The sequence below is a fragment of the Schistocerca americana genome, chromosome 2 (genome assembly GCF_021461395.2).
Source record: "Schistocerca americana isolate TAMUIC-IGC-003095 chromosome 2, iqSchAmer2.1, whole genome shotgun sequence".
In the NCBI taxonomy this organism is placed as follows: Eukaryota; Metazoa; Arthropoda; class Insecta; order Orthoptera; family Acrididae; genus Schistocerca; species Schistocerca americana.
Genome location: NC_060120.1, coordinates 380,468,190 through 380,491,225, shown reverse-complemented (window position 1 = coordinate 380,491,225; position 23,036 = coordinate 380,468,190). Strand labels below are relative to the sequence as shown.

Sequence of the window (23,036 nt, the reverse complement as noted above, 5' to 3'; positions counted from 1 at the left end):
TCGAATCATCGTCATAGGCAGAAGAGAGGAGCCAATTTATTTGCAAGATGAATTCAGCCATTTGCGAACGGCTTTCAAGAGAAATGGGTACACTGACAACGAAATAGATCGAGCACTCCACCCTAGAAGAAAAGTGTCCGAAAATACACGACAACAACAACCGTCGGCTGGAAAAGTTTTTCTTCCATTTATTCATAACATCACGGACCGTACCGGGAAATTTTTGGCCAAGTTTCAAGTGGAGACAATCTTTCGACCTACCAAGAAAATTAGTGAAAGTTTAAGATCGCTGAAAGACGCACGACACCCGTTAGCTACCCCAGGTATGTATAAAATTCCGTCTAGCTGTGGCATGGTTTATATTGGAACAACTAAAAGGAGTGTTAATACCCGCCTAACGAAACACGAAAGGAATTGTAGATTGGGACAAATTGACAAATCAGCTGTAGCGGAATACGTTTTCAAAAACGCTGATCACGAAATAAAATTTAATGAGACAAACATGATAGCTAGGACCACACATTATTATACCCGCATGTATAGAGAAGCTATAGAGATCTATTGTTGTTGTTGTGGTCTTCAATCCCGAGACTGGTTTGATACAGCTCTCCATGCTACTCTATTGTGTGCAAACTTCTTCATCTGCCAGTACCTACTGCAACCTACATCCTTCTGAATCTGCTTAGTGTATTCATTTCTTGGTCTCCCTCTACGATTTTTACCCTCCACGCTGCCCTCAAATACTAAATTGGTGATCCCTTGATGCCTCAATACATGTCCTACCAACCGATCCCTTCTTCTAGTCAAGTTGTGCCACAAACTTCTCTTCTCCCCAATCCTATTCAGTACATCCTCATTAGTTATGTGATCTACCCATCTAATCTTCAGCATTCTTCTGTAGCACCACATTTCAAAAGCTTCTAATCTCTTCTTGTGCAAACTATTTGTCGTCCATGTTTCACTTCCATACATGGCTACACTCCATACAGTAAAATCTACACTCGATGTTAACAAATTTCCCGTCTTCAGAAACGCTTTCCTTGTCATTGCTAGTCTACATTTTATATCCGCTCTACTTCGGCCATCATCTTTTATTTTGCTCCCCAAATAGCAAAATTCCTTTACTACTTTAAGTGTCTCATTTCCTAATCTAATTCCCTCAGCATCACCCGACTTAATTCGGCTACATTCCATTATACTCGTTTTGCTTTTGTTGATGTTCATCTTATATCCTCCTTTCAAGACACTATACATTCCATTCAACTGCTCTTTCAAGTCCTTTGCTGTCTCTGACAGAATTACAATGTCATCGGCGAACCTCAAAGTTTTTATTTCTTCTCCATAGCTTTTAATACCTACTCCGAATTTTTCTTTTGTTTCCTTTACTGCTTGCTCGATATACAGATTGAATAACATCGGGGAGAGACTACAACCCTGTCTTACTCCCTTCCCAACCACTGCTTCCCTTTCATGTCCCTCGACTCTTATAACTGCCATCTGGTTTCTGTACAAATTGTAAATAGCCTTTCGCTCCCTGTATTTTACCCTTACCACCTTCAGAATTTGAAAGAGGGTATTGCAGTCAACATTGTCAAAAGCTTTCTCTAAGTCTACAAATGCTAGAAACGTAGGTTTGCCTTTCCTTAATCTAGCTTCTAAGATAAGTCGTAGGGTCAGTATTGCCTCACGTCCTCACGTGTCCCAACATTTCTACGGAATCCAAACTGATCTTCCCAGAGGTCGGCTTCTACTAGTTTTTCCGTTCGTCTGTAAAGAATCTGCGTTAGCATTTTGCAGCTGTGACTTATTAAACCGATAGTTCGGTAATTGTCACATTTGTCAACACCTGCTTTCTTTGGGATTGGAATTATTATATTCTTCTTGAAGTCTGAGGGTATTTCGCCTGTCTCATACATCTTGCTCACCAGATGGTAGAGTTTCGTCAGGACTGTCTCTCCCAAGGCTGTCAGTAGTTCTAATGGAATGTTGTCTACTCCCGGGGCCTTGTTTCGACTCAGGTCTTTCAGTGCTCTGTCAAACTCTTCACGCAATATTATATCTCCCATTTCATCTTCATCTACATCCTCTTCCATTTCCATAATATTGTCCTCAAGTACATCGCCCTTGTATAGACCCTCTATATACTCCTTCCACCTTTCTGCTTTCCCTTCTTTGCTTAGAACTGGGTTTCCATCTGAGCTTTTGATATTCATACAAGGGGTTCTCTTTTCTCTGAAGGTCTCTTTAATTTTCCTGTAGGCTCTATCTATCTTACCCCTAGTGAGATAAGCCTCTACATCCTTACATTTGGCCTCTAGCCATGCCTGCTGAGCTATTTTGCACTTCCTGTCGATCTCATTTTTGAGACGTTTGTATTCCTTTTTGCCTGCTTCATTTACTGCATTTTTATATTTTCTCCTTTCATCAATTAAATTCAGTATTTCTTCTGTCACCCAAGTATTTTTACTACCCCTCTTGTCTTTTTACCAACTTGATCCTCTGCTGCCTTCACTACTTCATCCCTCAAAGCTACCCATTCTTCTTCTACTGTATTTCTTTCCTCCATTCCTGTCAATTGTTCCCTTATGCTCTGCCTGAAACTCTGTACAACCTCTGGTTTAGTCAGTTTATCCAGGTCCCATCTCCTTAAATTCCCACCTTTTTGCAGTTTCTTCAGTTTTAATCTACAGTTCATAACCAATAGATTGTGGTCATAATCCACATCTGCCCCTGGAAATATATTACAATTTAAAACCTTGTTCCTAAATCTCTGTCTTACGATTATATAATCTATCTGAAACCTGTCAGTATCTCCAGGCTTCTTCCATGTATACAAGCTTCTTTCATGATTCTTGAACCAAGTGTTAGCTCCGATTAAGTTATGCTCTGTGCAAAATTCTACCAGGCGGCTTCCTCTTTCATTTCTTCCCCCCAATCCATATTCACCTACTATGTTTCCTTCTCTCCCTTTTCCTACTGACGAATTCCAGTCACCCATGACTATTAAATTTTCGTCTCCCTTCACTACCTGAATAATTTCTTTTATCTCGTCATACATATCATCTATTTCTTCATCATCTGCAGAGCTAGTTGGCATATAAACTTGTACTACTGTAGTAGGCATGGGCTTTGTGTCTATCTTGGCCACAATAAAGCGTTCACTATGCTGTTTGTAGTAGCTTACCCACATTCCTATTTTCCTATTCATTATTAAACCTACTCCTGCATTACCCCTATTTGATTTTGTGTTTATAACCCTGTAGTCACCTGACCAGAAGTCTTGTTCCTCCTTCCACCGAACTTCGCTAATTCCCACTATATCTAACTTTAACCTATCCATTTCCCTTTTTAAAGTTTCTAACCTACCTGCCCGATTAAGGGATCTGACATTCCACGCTCCGATCCGTAGAACGCCAGTTTTCTTTCTCCTGATAACGACATCCTCTTGAGTATTCCCCGCCCGGAGATCCGAATGGGGGACTATTTTACCTCCGAAATATTTTATCCAACAGGATGCCATCATCATTTAACCATACAGTAAAGCTGCATGCCCTCGGGAAAATTACGGCCGTAGTTTCCTCTTGCTTTCAGCCGTTAGCAGTACCAGCACAGCAAGTCCGTTTTGGTTTGTGTTACAAGGCCAGATCAGTCAATCATCCAGACTGTTGCCCTTGCAACTACTGAAAAGGCTGCTGCCCCTCTTAAGGAATCACACGTTTTTCTGGCCTCTCAGCAGATACCCCTCCGTTGTAATTGCACCTACGGTACGGCTATCTGTATCGCTGAGGCACGCAAGCCTCCCCACCAACGGCAAGGTCCATGGTTCATGGGGGGGTTATAGAGATCTATAAGCACGGAAATAATTTTAATAAAAAAGAAGAAGCATTAAAACTAGACAAGATATGGCGGTCGACTCTGTACCAACGAAGAGACTATCGATTACATATAATCGAGAGAGAGGGCACTAGCCAGAGACAGTTTTAAAGTCAAAAGCACGTGATGAATGGTGGCGCCATCTTAGCGCTCTATATAAGCGAGACCTCCACCGCCTACCAGCCAGTCACCGACTCACCTCAGAAGATGTTGCCCGCAGGAGGCAACGAAACGTCAGGAAGGAGAAGCAGTTTTATATATGGACCACGGCAATTCAGCCCCGGCCTGCCGAAGTGGCCGAGCGGTTAAAGGCGCTACAGTCTGGCACCGCACGACCGCTACGGTCGCAGGTTCGAATCCTGCCTCGGGCATGGATGTGTGTGATGTCCTTAGGTTAGTTAGGTTTAAGTAGTTCTAAGTTCTAGGGGACTTATGACCACAGCAGTTGAGTCCCATAGTGCTCAGAGCCATTTGAACCATTTTTTTTTTAATTCAGCCCGGAAGTTTTAATTAATGAAGACGCCGGCCGTGAAAGCTTACATCTTATGATTGCACAGTTTTTATTTTTATTTTTTTGAATAGGTAGCAGATAAACATAAACGTAATGTTCTAACTACTAACTACTACAGGGAAATTAGAGACTATTAATAGTTTAGCACAACTTCTTCAGGATTGTGGGATAGGCGTTCAAATAGCCAGCGACGACAATTTATCACGCACAAAAATGAACTGAAATGCGTTAATGTGTTATTAGAGTACAAAAGACCATGTCCTTTTGACTAAGTTGATGTTTTGAATCTCAAGAAAATGAAAATTGTAGTCAGGAAAGAAGTGTATAGAGTACAAAAGACAATGTCCTTTTGACTAAGTTGATGTTTTGAATCTCCGGAAAATGAAACTTGTAGTCAGGAAAGAAGTGAACAATAAAGAGAAACAGAAAAAAACTGGATGATTATTTCCCGAGAATGAACGGAACATAAGTGACACTAAATACAGGGTATTCATAAAAAAGTGTCGAATACTTTGAGAGGTGACAGTATTCATCGAAACAAGAGAAGTAAGTCCAATAAACATTGGTCCGGAAACATACTTTCCGAGGTAAACACCTGTTGATGGGAAGGGCTGTCCCGACAGTTAGTTGCGGACATTAGCACAGTCGTTGCAGTGGCGCTCCATCAAATGTGTCCGCAGGGTATTACGATGTCCTATTCACAGTACTCGATCTACCATTAGGAGGTCTGCAGTCAGTCGTGTGGTTCGAGTCGTGTTGTAGGGTACGTTAGTTTTCGTCATATTTGTGTGCCTTGTTGTACAATACTGTCAACCCTGGGTACGTATCATGGTGTTTTACATTTTTTAAAACGTGGATTCACTTTTATGTTTATTGTTATTACGCTGTCTGTACGTACAAATGGTGTAGTACATTTACATTTTCTCTCTCCCACCACTTGTTAACACTGGAAGCCTACTACTCGACAAGTGAAATGGCGGATATATTATTCTGGTATGGTTTAGCAAATGGACATAGCCTGCAAGCCCGTGCCCTCTACGCTGACAAATACCCAAAGCGCAGAGCGCCCTCTGCTAAGCTGTTCGGCAGACTTTTCCAGCGTCTGAGGGACACAGGTACCCTTGCACCTCGGAAGACTGTCAGTATAAGGTCCTGCACAGTCTTCACGCCTGGCATGGAGGAGCGTGTGCTACGTTCGGTGAAAGAAACCCTGGGACGAGTGTGCGACGATTAGCAGCAGCCGAAGGCGTATCTCACTCTCCTATCTGGGGGCACTCCATGGACAATTGCAGTACCCATATCATCTATACCACGTTGAGGCCCTGTGGCCTCAGAATCATCATAGCGGGTGGCGGTTCTGTCAATGGCTGTTGTAGAAGTGTGCCGCAGTTCCATTCAAGATTTTATTTACCGATGAGGCAGGGTTCACAAGAGATGGCGTTGTGAATTTCCATAAACAGCTTGTGAGGGCAGATGCAAATCCCCAAGCAATTCAGGAAAGAGGGCATCAACGTATGGGCAGGCGTACTTGGCGATACGTTCTACCTCAAAGATTAACTGGGTCGCATTATCTGGACTTTCTCATTAATGTATTATTATGTTGCTGGAGCCTGTACCACTGCAACAACCAATACAAATGTGGTTCATGCATGATGGTGTACCAGCACACTTTCTTCTCAATGTGCGCGCACATCTGACGCAGACATTTCAGGACCGCTGTACTGGTCGGTGGGGTCCCCACACGTTGGCCTGCTCGTTCCCCAGACCTCAATCTCCTACAATTTTGATTGTGGGGACACTTGAAGGGACTGGTCTACGCCACACCAATCAACGATGTGCGGACACTACAGAGTCGCGTCTTCAGTGCCTGCCAGCAGGTACAACAACAACCTGGTATACTTCAAAGGGTGCGTCATTCCTTATGCCGGAGGGCAGAGCAGTGCATTGTCATGAATGGACGTCACGTTGAACACCTCCTGTAAACACATTTCCGGACCCTACGTTTATTGGACTTATCCCTGAAAGTATGCATTTCCTGACCAGTGTTTATTGGACTAATTTTTCTTGTTTCGATGAGTACTACAACCTCTCCAAATATTCGACCCTTATTTTGAACACACTGTGTAATGTGTTTTATGAGTAATTTTGTAAATTTTTTGTAATTTTACATCGAGAAGCGCTTAAGTAATACAAAAAAAAAATGGCTCTGAGCACTATGGGACTCAACTGCTGAGGTCATTAGTCCCCTAGAACTTAGAACTAATTAAACCTAACTAACCTAAGGACATCACAAACATCCATGCCCGAGGCAGGATTCGAACCTGCGACCGTAGCGGTCTTGCGGTTCCAGACTGCAGCGCCTTTAACCGCACGGCCACTTCGGCCGGCTAAGTAATACACACATGGGTCGAAGGTAGAGGGGGTGGGGAGAGCAGGGTGTCATATGGTCATGACCACTAAGTTGTATACGATAAAAGATTATGACCTGTATTAATTTCCTTATTTTCCAGCTAACTTTCCAAGAATATAGCGCCATGAGAACAAAGAATCGTGATTATGACAAGAAATTCTAAAAAGATTCAAGGTTCGTTTAACACAGGACGCTTCTTAGTTTTGTTTCTGAGAGATAGCCCATGTAGATTAGTTTGAGGCCCGACTGGCTGTAGAAAACATTCGTGTCAAGAAAAGCCGCCAGTTCACTGTCCTGCTGCCGTCAACAAATCCGACACGGTTTGTGAGTCCACAGTTGGAAATGACAAACCACAGGTAATTGAGGAAAGGCAGGGCAGAAGAGGAAGGGTGTTCCATATCTTCGCCCTGGAATCTCATTGAATGGAGTAGAATTGTCTTCAGAGATGAGTAAACTGAGTCCCAGTGACCAGCGAAGATGTGTCTGGAGAAGCTCCAGACAGCAGTGGAATGCCAAGCTGACAGTCGCCCGCCATACGGCCCTACAATCAGGACTGGTGGTCTGGGGTGCCATTTCATTTCACATCAGGATCCATTAGCTTTGTCATCCGCAGCACCCTTATAGCACGGCGGCACCTCGACGATGCTCTGCACCCTTTTTGTTGCTTTTCATGGTAAGCCATCCTTACCTTACATCATTTCAGAGAGGCAATACATCTCCTCCCCCCGCCAACCCCCACACACGGCGAGCATTTCTACTACTTGTCTTCGTGCTTGCCAAACCCTACCTTGACCATCAAAGTCGTTGAATCTCTCCCAGTTTGAGAATGTTTGGAGTACTATGGTCAGGGTCCTCTATCCAGCTCAGGATCTGAATGATCTAACACGCCAGTTGGACAGAATCTGGCACGATTTCTCTCAGGAGGACATCCAACCACACTGGGAATCAATGCCAAATCGAATAACTGCTTGCATAAGGGCCGGAGGTGGACCAACGCGTTACTGACTTGCTCAATTTGTGAAGCTTATTCTCTTGAACAAATCATCCAATTTATCTGAAATTGTAATCGTTTATTGGTCTGTGCATATACACTACTGGCCATTAGAATTGCTACATCACGAAGATTCACGCAATTTGGGGGCACAGATTCTGAGAAATCAGTACCCAGAACAACAACTCTGGCCGTAATAACGGCCTTGATACCTCTGGGCATTGAGTCAAACAGAGCTTGGATGGCGTGTACAGGCACAGCTGCCCATGCAGCTTCAACACGTTACCACAGTTCATCAAGAGTTCATCAAGAGTTCATCAAGACTGGTGTATTGTGACGAGCCAGTTGCTCGGCCACCATTGACCAACGTTTCCAATTAGAGAGAGATCTGGAGAATGTGCTGGCCAGGGGAGCAGTGGAACATTTTCTGTATCCAGAAAGGCCCGTACAGGACCTACAACATGGGGTCGTGCATTATCCTGCTGAAATGTAGGGTTTCGCAGGGATCGAATGAAGGGTAGAGTCACGGGTCGTAACACATCTGAAATGTAACGTCCACTGTTCAAAGTGCAGTCAATGCGAACAAGAGGTGACCGAGACGTGTAACCAATGGCAACCCGTACCATCACGCCGGGTGATAGCCAGTATGGCGAAGACGAATACACGCTTCCAATGTGCGTTCACCGCGATGTCGCCAAACACGGATGCGACCATCAAGATGCTATAAACAGAACCTGGATTCATCCGAAAAAAAGGACGTTTTGCCATTCTTGCACCCAGGTTCGTCGTTGAGTACACTATCACAGGCGCTCCTGTCTGTGATGCAGCGTCAAGGGTAACCACAGCCGTGGTCTCCGAGCTGATAGTCCATGCTGCTGCAAACGTCATCGAACTGTTCGTGGAGATGGTTGCTGTCTTGCAAAGGTCCCCATGTGTTGACTCAGGGATCGAGACGTGGCTGCACGATCCGTTACAGCCATGCGGATAAGATGCCTGTCATCTCGACTGGTAGTGATACGAGGCCGTTGGGATCCAGCACGGCGTTCCGTATTACCCACCGATTTCATATTCTGCTAACACTCATTGGATCTCGACCAACGCGAGCAGCAATGTCGCGATACGATAAACCGCAATCGCGATAGGCTACAATCCGGCTTTTATGAAAGTGGGAAACGTGATGGTAAGCATTTCTCCACCTTACACGAGCCATCACAACAACGTGTCACCAGGCAACGCCGGTCAACTGCTGTTTGTGTATGAGAAGTCGGTTCGAAACTTTTCTCATGTCAGCTCGTTGTAGGTGTCGCCACCGGCGCCAGCCTTGTGTGAATGCTCTGAAAAGCTAATCATTTGCATATCACAGCTTGGAAGAGCAGTTGAACGGAATGGACAGTGTCTTGAAAGGAGGATATAAGATGAACATCAACAAAAGCAAAACGAGGATAATGGAATGTAGTCGATTTAAGTCGAGCGATGCTGAGGGAATTAGATCAGGAAATGATACACTTAAAGTAGTAAAGGAGTTTTGCTATTTGGGGAGCAAAATTACTGATGATGGTCGAAGTAGAGCGGATATAAAATATGGACTGGCAATGGCAAGGAAAGCGTTTCTGGAGAAGAGAAATTTGTTAACATCGAGTATAGATTTAAGTGTCAGGAAGTCGTTTCTGAAAGTATTTGTATGGAGTGTAGCCATGTATGGAAGTGAAGCATGGACGATAAATAGTTTGCAACAAGAAGAGAATAGAAGCTTTCGAAATGTGGTGCCACACAAGAATGCTGAAGATTAGATGGGCAGATCACATAACTAATGAGGAGGTATTGAATAGAATTGGGGAGAAGAGGAGCTTGTGGCACAACTTGACTAGAAGAAGGGATCGGTTGGTAGGACATGTTCTGAGACATCGAGGGATCACCAATTTGGTATGGGAGGGCAGCGTGGAGGGTAAAAATCGTAGAGGGAGACCAAGAGATGAATACACTAAGCAGATTCAGAAGGATGTAGGTTGCAGTATGTACTGGGAGATGAAGAAACTTGCACAGGATAGGGTAGCATGGAGAGCTGCATCAAATCAGTCTCTGGACTGAAGACCACAACAACAACAACAGCATGTCATCTTCGTGGTGTAGCAATTTCAATGACCAGTAGCGTATACGGACTGACGCGGAGACCTTCCACCATATCCCACAACAAATTCCGCATTTTTTCTACTGAAACTGGCTGAGGAAAAGAGAAGGTTTGAATTATTTGTTGAACACCCCTCGTGCTTCTAAAGAAGCCCGTCTCCTATAGGTCCAGAAGCGATATGTTTGACTGTTGCAGCTGTTTCGTCAGGCATTACATCATTTTCCGCAATGTTCCACCCTCTGGGAGCGCGCGAGCCGTGTGCAGCGGGACGCGAGGGGGGCGCGTGGCACGCCGGAGCCGGTGGCGGCGCTCCCCGCGGCGCGCGATAAGCCGGGCCGGCGGGCGGCAGCCTCCGCTATTAGCCGGCGCGCGGACCGCCAGCCGCCAGTGCACCGCACCGCGCCGCGCAGCAGACGCCGCGCAGCCGAGCGCGCCCCACCGCAGCGCAGCCGCCGCCAGCCGCCGCCATGGACGCCGGCAAGAAGCGCAGCCGCGCCAACCCCAGACAGACCGCCAACCCGCTGTCCGCGCTCCTCTTCTGGTGAGTCCCCGCAACACCTGTTGCTCGCTCCTGCTACCTGCTCGTGTGCGAAATCCGGGACCGGGTCGTCCGGGTTCCTGGAAAAGCTGCGCTGAAGTGCAACACATTTACTTCCTTTTGCGTGACCAGGCAACGCGAAAGTGACAAGCGCTTCGTTAGTTCGCTTTCCTACGCCTTTTGCGGTTTTATTGCGAACTACTTTAACAAGGGGTTGTGAAGCAGCTGAATGGGTTGAAAATAAATAAATCACCAGGTCCTGATGGGATTCCAATTCGGTTTTACAGAGAGTACTCTACTGCATTGGCTCCTTACTTGAATTTATCGCGAATCTCTAGCCCAAGGTACAGTCCCGAGCGACTGGAAAAAAGCGCAAGTGACGCCTGTATATAAGAAGGGTAGAAGGACGGATCCTCAAAATTACAGACCAATATCCTTAACATCGGTTTGTTGCAGGATTCTCGAACACATTCTCAGTTCGAATATAATGAATTTTCTTGAGACAGAGAAGTTGCTGTCCATGCATCAGCACGGCTTATAGAAAGCATCGCTCCTGCGAAACGCAACTTGTCCTTTTTTCACATGATATCTTGCGAACCATGGATGAAGGGCATCAGACGGATGCCATATTCCTTGACTTCCGGAAAGGGTTTGATTCGGTGCCCTACTGCAGACTCCTAACTAAGGTACGAGCATATGGGATTGGTTCCCAAATATGTGAGTGGCTCGAAGACTTCTTAAGTAATAGAACACAGTACGTTGTCCTCGATAATGAGTGTTCATCGGAGGTGAGGGTATCATCTGGAGTGCCCTAGGGAACTGAGGTAGGTTAGCTGTTGTTTTCTATCTACATAAATGATCTTTTCGATAGGGTGGATAGCAATGTGCGGCTGTTTGCTGATGACGCTGTGGTGTACGGGAAGGTGTCGTCGTTGAGTGACTGTAGGAGGATACAAGATGACTTGGACAGGATTTGTGATTGGTGTAAAGAATGGCAGCTAACTCTAAATATAGATAAATGTAAATTAATGCAGATGAATAGGAAAAAGAATCCCGTAATGTTTGAATACTCCATTAGTAGTGTAGCGCTTGACACGTCACGTCGATTAAATATTTGGACGTAACATTGCAAAGTATGAAGTGGGACAAGCATGTAATGGCAGTTGTGGGGAAGGCGGATAGTCGTCTTCGGTCCATTGGTAGAATTTTGGGAAGATGTGGTTCATCTGTAAAGGAGACCGCTTATAAAACACTAATATAACCTATTCTTGAGTACTGCTCGAGCGTTTGGGATCCCTATCAGGTCGGATTGAAGGAGGACATAGAAGCAATTCAGAGGCGGGCTGCTAGATTTGTTACTGGTAGGTTTGATCATCACGCGAGTGTTACGGAAATGCTTCAGAAACTCGGGTGGGAGTCTCTGGAGGAAAGGAGGCGTTCTTTTCGTGAATCGCTACTGAGGAAATTTAGAGAACAAGCATTTGAGGCTGACTGCAGTACAATTTTAGTGCCGCCAACTTATATTTCGCGGAAAGATCACATAAATAAGATTAGGGCTCGTACAGAGGCATATAGGCAGTCATTTTTTCCTCGTTCTGTTTGTGAGTGGAACATGGACAGAAGATGCTAGTTGTGGAACGAGGTACCCTCCGCCACGCACCGTATGGTGGATTGCGGAGTATGTATGTAGATGTAGATATAGACCGTAACAAAGAAAATGTGCGGAAGACTATCCAAACACTGCGCTTTATTGGCAGACACCTAGAACGTGCAACAAATCTTCTTAAGAGACCGACAACACCGCGCTTGTCTGTCTTCTGAAGTACTGTGCGGTATGGGATCCTTATTAGATAGGACTGACGGAGGACACCGGGAAGGTACGATGTTGGGCAACACTTTTTATATTATCACGAAATAGGGGAGAGAACGTCACAGATATGGTAGCCGAGTTGAGACGACAAACATTAAAACAAAGCAGAATGAGATTTTCACTCTGCAGCAGAGTGTGCGCTGATATGAAACTTCCTGGCAGTTTAAAACTGTGTGCCGGACCGAGACTCGAACTCGGGACCTTTGCCTTTCGCGGGCAAGTGCTCTACCAACTTCCCCCCCCCCCCCCCCCCTTATGTTGATCTCATTTTTTTCGTTACAGTTAGTTCTATTTGTTCGGGGCATACGTCCTACGACGTCCGTTTAAGTTCGTTGTTGATCCATTCACTCAGTTTTTTTTATTACAGAGGGCTGCCAACCCTCCGACCGAACACACTGAGCTACCGTGCCGGCACCAACTGAGCTACCCACGCACGACTCACGCCCCGTCCTCACAGCTTTACTTCTGCCAGTATCTCGTCTCGTACCTTCCAAACTTTACAGAAGCTCTCCTGCGGAGACTAGATACTGGCAGAAGTAAAGCTGTCAGGAGGGGACTTGAGTCGTGCTTGGGTAGCTCAGTTGGTCCCGGCACGGTAGCTCAGCGTGTTCGGTCAGAGGGTTACGTGCCCTCTGTAATAAAAAAACTGAGTTAATCGATCAATAATGAACTTAAACGGTTGTATTACGACGTCCGCCTCGAGCAAAGGCAACGAACAAAAGCGAACAAAATGAGATTAAAAAAAAAAAGTTGGTAGACCACTCACCCGCGAAAGGCAAAGTTCCCGAGTTCGAGTCTCGCTCCCGCACACAGTTTTAATCTGCCAGGAACTTTCATTAAAACAAAGCGTTTATCGTTGCGACGAGATATTTTCAAGGGACTTCAGTCATCAACTTCCTGCTTCGAACGCCAAAATATTATGTTGACTCAAAGAAGGGCAGCTCGTATTGTATTATTGCGAAATAGGGGAGAGATTGTCATGGATGTGAACACGAATTAGGGTGGCAATCATTAAAACAAAAGAGCTTTTTGTTGCAGCGGGATCTTGTCATGAAATTTCAGTCACCAGTTTTTTCCTCAGAGTTTGAAAATATTTTGTTGGCGCCCACCTGCATAGGGAGGAAAGATCATCATGAATAAGAGAAATCAGAGCTCGCACGGAACAACTGAAGTGCTCATTTTTCTCGCTCGCTGTTCGAGAGTGGAAATAGCTTGAAGGTGTTTCTGTGTACCCTCTGCCAGGCACTTAGATGTGAACTGCAGAGTAATCACGTAGATGTAGATGTAGATGTAAACGTACATAAGGTAAGATATATGTGTTTACTTTTCCCACGCTCTGTTAGAGAGTGGAACGGCAGAGAAAAAGTCTGGAAGTATGAACCTTCTGGCATATACTTAAGTGCCATTTGTAGAGCAATCACGTAGTCGTAAATGGGAAGAATAACGTCAGGATCGTTTGATAAAGATCACCCTCCGTTTCTACACCTGTCTTTTTAACACTTAGACACTGACGAGGGAGTGTGGAAAACGTTACATGCCAATGAAAATCTTTATTTACGAAGCGCTCGCTTCAAATTTTCTGGTACTGCTGTAAGAAAATATAAAGTCTCTTCCAGACTGGACTGGCATGTTGATATGGTCTCCCCTTGTCACTTTTTGTATACGCCAGTGTTGGTTTCTTACTGAAGCAGACTCTGCTATGTAACGATCGTTCTCTCATAAGGTTTTTCTCATATGCTTCTGTCGTCACAAGTCATCTGTGTTCTCACCTTAGTTACACTTAAGATGAAGGCGAAACGGTGTATTTAATTTGTCTGTGAGTCGCCTAATCTCTTTTCGGTGCAATCATCTTGATGGATGTCCAAGTTCCTGTTTTAATCATTGTTTGAAATGTAAATTTAGTTCTTGTATTCCGCTTTCTGCAAAACACGTTTTTTCTTTATTTTTTTACCTGCAAATGTTTAGCGACCAATGTGCAATCTGCTCTGTGCCTCATTCTATTATTTTCGCAGAAGCAACGTGAAACACAGAGAAGACAGGATACAGTTGTTAAAATACAAAGGCAGACATAATAACCACAGAAATAAAATGTTCATATGGCATTATTGGCGGGGATACACACTCTAGGATGTTCGGTCGCCTGGTGCTAGTCTTTTTACTTGACGCGATTTCGGCGGCTTGCGCGTCGGTGATGATGAGGACAGCTCACACGACCATTTCGAGTGGAGAAAATCACCGACCCGGCCGAGAATCGAGTCCGAGGACGCGTGATCGAGAATCAGCAATGATAACCACAATACCACGAGCTACTAACAACACCTATGCTGAGTGGTCAGAAACAGTCTGACAAGCTTGTAATGGTGTTGCAGGTTGTTTTCGCTGGGAAATAAATGTTAAGAAAAAAAATCGATACGTTGAGCCGTTTCCGAGTTGTTTGGCATTGAAGTCAATCAGGTCCCTACCCGCACAGCTTCAAGCAATTGTACTCGCTAAGATGCGGTAATGCAGAGACATCTGTGGGTACGTGGAGTTACGACTTGCTGAAATGCTCATTACTCCAGAATGACATTTTCACTCTGCAGCGGAGTGTGCGCTGATGTGAAACTTCCTGGCAGATAAACCTGTGTGCCAGACCGAGACTCGAACTCGGAACCTTTACCTTTCTCGGGAATGTGCTCTACCGACTGACTTACCCAAGCGCGACTCACGACCCGTACTCAAAGCTTTAATTCTGCCAGTACCTCGTCACTTACCTTTTTCCTTTCTTCCAGGAGTCCTAGTTCTACAAGGTTCGCAAGAGAGCTTCTGTGAAGTTTGGAATGTAGGAGACGAGGTATTGGCAGAGTTAAAGCTGTGAGGATGGGTCGTGCGTGAGTCGTGCTTGGGTAGCATAGTCCGTAGAACGCTTCCCCGCAAATGGCAAAGGTCCGGAGTTCAAGTCTCGGTCCGACACACAGTTTTAATCTGCCAGGAAGCTTCATGCTCACTACTATTTAAAACATATCTTTTCAGAAAGTTATAAATTTAAGGTAGGTGCGCAAAAGCCACGTTTGTTCGGTTTGAGGCAACCAAACGAAGAACAAGTAAAGGACAGGTATAGCGACACTAGAGCTGTAAAACTACTGTAGGATACTGTAGACTGTCTTTTGTAAGCGTAGACTACAGTTGTTTTCCTAGTAGGCTTGGTCAATTTAGATCGTACCTGCATTACCTGTATGTTAGGTGTGTTGCATACCTATGGGGCGTTACCTCAATAAGATCCCTTTCTTTGTGTATGCAGTCAGTGTCTTATTAGATTTCCGTAGAAACCGAAAGTGATGAACTGTCTCGAAAATGAGTGAGGATATACAAAGGGCAGCATAAGTTCCGGAACGCTTTTGTTCTACAAGATTATCCTCTCTGTGTTATTTAAAAATAAGCTGTATTTATGGCAAAATGTTTAGTTCTGGGTTTATTTGAAAATTGTTGATTTGTAACGTGAAACAGAGGGGTGTTCTAGCAGAAGGAAAGAACGGAAGAGTTATCATATACCGATAGAAAACGCTTTTTCTTTTAAAAAATGCAAAAAAAGAAACATACCAACCTTCGCTTCCTACTTCTTCGATCTTATATAAAACACATTTCTGTTGTTCACAAACAACTTTCACATTTATCAGTAATAACAAGAAACTCTTGATTTTGATCATGATATAGAACGTTGTATTGAACAGAAAATAAAAACAACAATTACATAGAATTTTTTATGTTTGTGCATGTAAACTGTACTTGCATGAAAAGTGACTGCTTTGGTTATATGAAAGTCCAGAAGCTATGCGATCAACTAATTTTTATTATCTATAAAATGCAATTTATGTTATGTAAGGATATAAAAGATGCAGTGGACTAACGCTGAAAGATGTGCGGTTCTATTTACGTGCAAAGCAAAGAAACAAAAATCAAAGAGAAGTCGTCGGCTCCCCATTTCTCTCACACATATTCATTTATCTTTATTTTCCCACCAATGCTATCAATACTACCGGTGATACTACCATTTACTACCTCATTTATGTACTGTACCAAAACTACCGAACCGTAGTTCTGGTGGAGTGCAAACCAGTGACGCTTTCGTCAAAAATAGGATGAACAATTAGGAACGCTCATGCTATTTGATGATCCATAACGAAAGGCTGTTAGCCCAAAATAGCGGACTGGATTTAGAGCAAGCGCGCTTCCCTTGGGTGCAAGCTAATTCTCAACGTATTTTGCTACTGGATTAAATATAAGAGTACAGTCACAGTCCCCTACGTAACAGGTCATAATAAGAAAAACAGCAACGTCTTAGCTACATTTCTAAGCCGTGTCTATAACAGTCTCCATGATTAAATAGGCAGCAGCAACATTTGAAAATTAGGTGTTGTAGGTAGATAATATGTTCGTTCAAAAGTACCTGGAAATACTAAACACGCTAGAGTCTTGAATTTGATGGAATTACGCTTCGAGCTAAATTTGTAACACAAAAAAACTATGCAGTTGAAGAAAAGCCGATATTTTCTATTTTAGAATGAGTTATCAGGAAAACTAAGCTAGCATCCGCCAGGATAGTTCTGCACTTTAGCACGCAACTTCCGGAATTCGGGAGGACGAACCGGCCCCGTATCGAATCTTCCTGGCTTAACGACGGAGACCAGTATGCTGGCCAGGCTGAAAGTGCTTTTTAGACTGTTGCCGTCTTACCACTGGGTGAATAGTGGTCTGGTACACACGTCTCACCTCGGATACACGAGTCACAAACATTTCGAGAAAAACGTTCTCACACTTCCACATTGAACAGCCAGAAATGACTGCTATCTTTTCTCCAACGTACTGAATTACTTTTTGTGCTAAAATATAATGGCAGCCCTCAATCGAAGGTAATACCTTTTAATGATTTATAGTATTTGTCAAGCTTCTTTATTTCCCTTACAGTGCCATTAGAGAGAGATGCTATCTGTACATTACGAGATATCTCAAACTGTTAACTTTGTTGTATGGCACAAGATACCTTGCAGACATTATTGTATCCCTGTGCGGTATGATTGCCATCCGAACGGATACCGGAAGTGGATCGAAGTCACAGAAATAATATTGTAATCCGAAATTTATTCAGCGTATCGTAGCATACTGAGAAAGTAACAGAGGACCGCCGTCATTGTTGTGCAGATGAATGATCTCATAGATCTATTTGAGTTCTAATCTCAGGCACTGTCATTATATTCTATAGAGGTGTTGCTTTTGAGTGAACTATTCTGGAATGAAGCAGATGCTACAGTAAATTGCACTGTATTTAATACCACAGTGTCCACTCTCAGTGATACAAAATAAATGCAGTTAACATGTCGGTATAAATTTGATGTAGATATATTGCTGAGAGAATATGTTATTAATGATAAATTTTATGTCAGTTAGGAGTACTTCTGTACCTTAGCGTGATGTACCAAGCATTTATGCACGTATGGTATGAGACCTAGCAGCTGGCGTAAAATGGCATAAAACAAGTGCATGTGGCTAGGGCCTCCCATCGAGTAGGCCGGTCGCCTGGTGCAAGTATTTTTAGTTGAGGCCACTTTGGCAACTTGTATGTCGATGAGGTTGAAATGGAGGACAACACAACACTCAGTCCCCTAGCGGAGGAAAACTCCGAGCCGGCCGGAAATCGAACCCGGGCCCTTCGCAAGGAATTCTGCCGCTCTGACCATTCAGCTATGCAGGTGGACGTGTCGTGACTAATGAAGTACTGTACCACAGTGAGACTCTCTCTGAGATTTATTGCTTATCGTCAGAAGTCGTCTTAACCATTAGGCTGTCTGAGCACGCTTCCAGATCTGACTTCCATTGTCACGGCTGTTGTAGGAGAAGGAGGAGATTAGTGTTTAACGTCCCGTCGACAACGAGGTCATTAGAGACGGAGCGCAAGCTCGGGTGAGGGAAGGATGGGGAAGGAAATCGGCCGTGCCCTTTCAAAGGAACCATCCCGGCATTTGCCTGAAGCGATTTAGGGAAATCACGGGAAACCTAAATCAGGATGGCCGGAGACGGGATTGAACCGTCGTCCTCCCGAATGCGAGTCCAGTGTGCTAAACGGCTGTTATCATCTATGGGTTCCGAACACTAAGAAGTTCTCCTACGTAATATGGCGAATAGCAGCAGTAGGGGGAACGGAATCGGGAGAGGACTTTGGCTTCCCCTGTCACATAGGATATTAATAAAATGAATTAAATGAACTGAAAGAGGATAAATGGACAGACGGGCATGAAAATACCATGGGATCAAATTCTGTCACTGTAAAAATGAAATAGCTGGCTATTTTCGATCTTGTCTTGCAACACATTTGAGGACGACGTGGCACGTAATACATCGTTACTATTACGGAAAACTTTCCAACAAGATTCAAAAAAACATTTCAAAAAATAAAATGATCTCTCGTTTTGCACATGCTGCGGTATTCAAAGACATAAACACCGAAAGGGACTGCACTCTTAAAGGGAAACGAAAGGGGAAAAAATCCCATTCGCAGCGAGTGCCTTAGGGCGTGTTTTGAGCTGTGGTTAGCGGAATATAGATCTAGAAATAGGTTCCGGAAACATGGAAAAAATACGACAAGAGTGTGACCAGTCGATTTTGTCCGCACGAAACGAACACGCAAACAGTTCTGTAATTCCATGCGAGACGTTTCGGAAGAAAATAGCCACTATCGTGAGAAGCGTCTGGATGGCTTCCAACTGCCAGATTGTCATAACATTTCTGGAGGGATCGGGCTGTCTCCAACACATGTTTCGAATAAAGATGTTCAACGGAAGACAAGAAAAATGAGACACCAAACGGAAGCATGCAGAAAATCTCATTGCTAGCCGTTCCCGTTCGCTGCCTGTAGCGATACAGACGTCACAACTTCTATAATGTGATGCTTCATCCGTCGGGTATAAGAATTAAACAAAACTATGAATTTATTAAGTATTTTTCTCCACCGTATTAGTTTCTTTGCACACGTTCCGTCCCAATACAGAGTGTTGAAAACTCCTTATCAGTAGCAATCTTTTTAATCTACGTTAAGAACTCTTAGGCACAGGCCTCTATACCTCTCTATTTTTGACACGCTGGACTCGGATCTGTTCCCGAAGAAAAGTTTGATAAGGCAGTCCTCAGAGAGTTTTCAGTGGGGATTGTGGGCTATGTTGAAGAGATTTCCACAAAGTTTCCTTTGTATCTTCCATGGTCAGTGAGCAGTATTAGGTCATGCGCTATCACACCGCAAAAAGGAAAAGGAAGGAAGATTAGAGTTTAACCTCCCGTCGATACAGGGTCATTTAGAAATCAACCATAAGGTCGGATTACGAACGGATGGGGAAGGAAACCAGGAGAGACCTTTTGAAAGGAAGCATCCCGACATTTGCCTGGAGCTATTTAGAGAAATCACTGTAAACTTAAAATCAGGACGGTCGGACTTGGATTTAAAAGATCGTCCGCCCGAGTGGCAGTCCAGTGTTCTAACTACTGCGCCACCCTGCTCAGTCAGACCACAAGCAGATGCATCTACTGCCTCTATCGCAGACCCTGCGGAGTCCATTGGCATAACAGCTTGCACTTTCAGTATGTCTATGACCAAATAAGTACGACAGCAGGCACAAAAATACTGTTATTACTTTCGTTTAGGATGGCGAAATGAGACCTTACTATGTTCTGTTCGCTAGTTAGCATCACCTATCAGGATGATTTTCAGAATTTCGTATACTTCATTTAATTGTATCCGAACCTGAAGGTCTTCAGTCAAGAATATTGGGCACTTGAGAGATTGAAGTATCCCATAACCTAAGTCCGATGGCATTCCTCACCTGCGCTGTATCCCATTTTCACTTTTTGTGCTATATTCTTATAATTGACTTAAGTGTAACTAACCACTTTAACAACGCTGAATCACCTGAGCCATCCAATAATGGTGTCATGGGCTTTTAGCCACGTGTTTAGCGACAGTCAAAGAAGCCCGAAACACTGGGGGAGGCTCTATCCACCGTTTTCTAATACGAACAACCCTTCACATTTCGCTAGGCTTAGCACTGGATACGCTTTACATAGGCTCACTTTTTTGTAAGAAAAGCGGATGTTTTAAATATCTGCTTAATTCCTCCGTGTCGTTATATATTCTTTTAATGTCTTTTACGCTTTGTCAAAATCTTGGTATGTTTTTCTTCTCTTTTGAAGAGGCAGGCTAATGGAATTTTTTCAAGAATTTCAGATATAGCATTTACTGCTTCCAGCTTATTTATCGGAGAGTATACGTTCTTTTCTTGTCTATTCAGAAGTTTAGTTTCCCATGACAACCATCGACAGCACTCGTGCTCCTGTGCTGCTGGTCAGGAGCATTACATATACACTACTGGCCATTAAAATTGCTACACCACGAAGATGACGTGCTACAAACGCGAAATTTAACCGACAGGAAGAAGATGCTGTGATATGCAAATGATTAGCTTTTCAGAGCATTTACACAAGGTTGGTGCCGGTGGCGCCATCTAAAATGTGCTGACATGAGAAAAGTTTCCAACCGATTTCTCATACACAAACAGCAGATGACCGGCGTTGCCTGGTGAAACGTTGTTGCGATGCCTAGTGTAAGGAGGAGAAATGCATACCATCACGTGTCCGTCTTTGATAAAGGTCGGATTGTAGCCTATCGCGATTGCGGTTTATCGTATCGTATCGCGACAATGCTGCTCGCATTGGTCGAGATCCAATGACTGTTAGCAGAATATGGAATCGGTGAGTTCAGGAGGGTAATACGGAACGCCATGTTGGATCCCAACGGTCTCGTATCACTAGCAGTCGAGAGGACAGGCATCTTATACGCATGGCTGTAACGGATCGAGTAGCTACGTCTCGATCCCTGAGTCAACAGATGGGGACGTTTGGAAGACAACAACCATCTCCACGAACAGTTCGACGACGTTTGCAGCAGAATGGACTATCAGCTCGGAGACCATGGCTGCGGTTACCCTTGATGCTGCATCACAGACAGGAGCGCCTGCGATGTGTACTCAACGACGAACGTGGGTGCACGAATGGCAAAACGTCATTTTTTTCGGATGAATCCAGGTTCTATTTACAGCATCATGATGGTGGCATCCGTGTTTGGCGACATCGCGGTGAATGCACATTGGAAGCGTGTATTCGTCTTCGCCATACTGGCTATCACACGACGTGATGGTATGGGGTACCATTGGTTACACGTCTCGGTCATCTCTTGTTCGCATTGACGGCACTTTGAACAGTGGCCGTTACATTTCAGATGTGTTACGACACGTGGCTCTACCCTTCATTCGATCCCTGCGAAACCCTACACTTCAGCAGGATAATGCACTACCGCATGTTGCAGGTCCTGTACGGGCCTTTCTGGATACAGAAAATGTTCGACTGATGCCCTGGCCAGCACATTCTCCAGATCTCTCACTAATTGAAAACGTCTGGTCCATTGTGGCCGAGCAACTGGCTTGTCACAATACGCCAGTCACTACTCTTGATGAACTGTGGTATCGTGTTGAAGCTGCATGGGCCGCTGTATCTGCACACTCCATCCAAGTTCTGTTTGACTCAATGCTCAGGCGTATAAAGGCCGTTATTACGGCCAGAGGTGGTTGTTCTGGGTACTGGTTTCTCAGGATCTATGCACCCAAATTGCGTGAAAATGTAATCACATATCAGTTCTAGTATAATATATTTGTCCAATGAATACCCGTTTATCATGTGCATTTCTCCTTGGTGTAGCAATTTTAATGGCCAGTAGTGTATTTCAGTTGGTATTCTAGGATTTTCCATCCATTGATCGACCATATAGTCTGCGAATTTCATGAGAGTTTCTCCACTGAGCACTTCCTTCGTTATTACTATCCATTCATCATCAACACTCTTAGGCGGAAGATAATCCACCGCAGCATACATGGGGAAAAACAATTGGACTTCTTCTCTACCCCTGTATTCCTCCATTAATCCCAGTTTTTGCATTTTCTTCCACAGATAGTGGTTGAAGCCAAAATTACAACCGGGAAGGGGTGTTTCGGGGAACACTATTTTAACAGCTTTAATAGTAACCATTTCAAAGTCTAACTTCAGTTCATGGTGACCACCCAGTCATCACATTTTTCAGTCCAGATAAAAGGCTTTCATACGTATTTTGACTTTTGTCTGAGAGCAAAGTAATAAAATAGGAAATACCTTCGTTTCTTCTTCTGTGCTTTCGATGTTAATGTGTATGTGTACAGTTACTGGGACTGTTTCTGATAATTGCCAAGTGTCCCGTCTACAAGAACAATACCACTTTCACACAGAATTTTCTGCGCTTCTTCACAGCCGAACACCCAAGTCACATCCTTCTACAGGAAGGCTAGCAGAAGCGACCCGCAAAACTACTGTTCAATACCTTTAACATCCATTTGCTGCAGATTCTTAGAACGTATTCTGACCTCAACAGAATGACCTCCTCAATGCCATATAGTATGGATTCCGGAAACATATTTCATGTGAGACCAAATTCGCACTTTTCTCACTTGACATCCTGAAAACTATGGATCATGCCAATCAGGTAGCCGTAGTTTTTCTTGATTTTGGAAAAGGATTTGACTAAGTACGACACATACACGTACTATCGAAAGTACGACTGTCTACATCTACATATATACTCCGCTATCCACCAAGCGGAATGTGATGGA

The 23,036-nt window shown here is 44.1% G+C and overlaps 1 protein-coding gene across 1 annotated transcript in view; it reads left to right on the top strand.

Moving 5' to 3' along the window:
- The first annotated feature begins 10,340 nt into the window (after nt 1–10,340).
- LOC124594830 (ATP-binding cassette sub-family C member 4-like) overlaps nt 10,341–23,036 on the top strand; it is a 270,890-nt gene continuing 258,194 nt past the window's right edge. Inside the window, exon 1 of the mRNA XM_047133278.1 lies at nt 10,341–10,454. Coding sequence (XP_046989234.1) covers nt 10,381–10,454 — 74 coding nt within the window. The 5' untranslated portion in view covers nt 10,341–10,380. The remainder of the gene's footprint in view (nt 10,455–23,036) is intronic.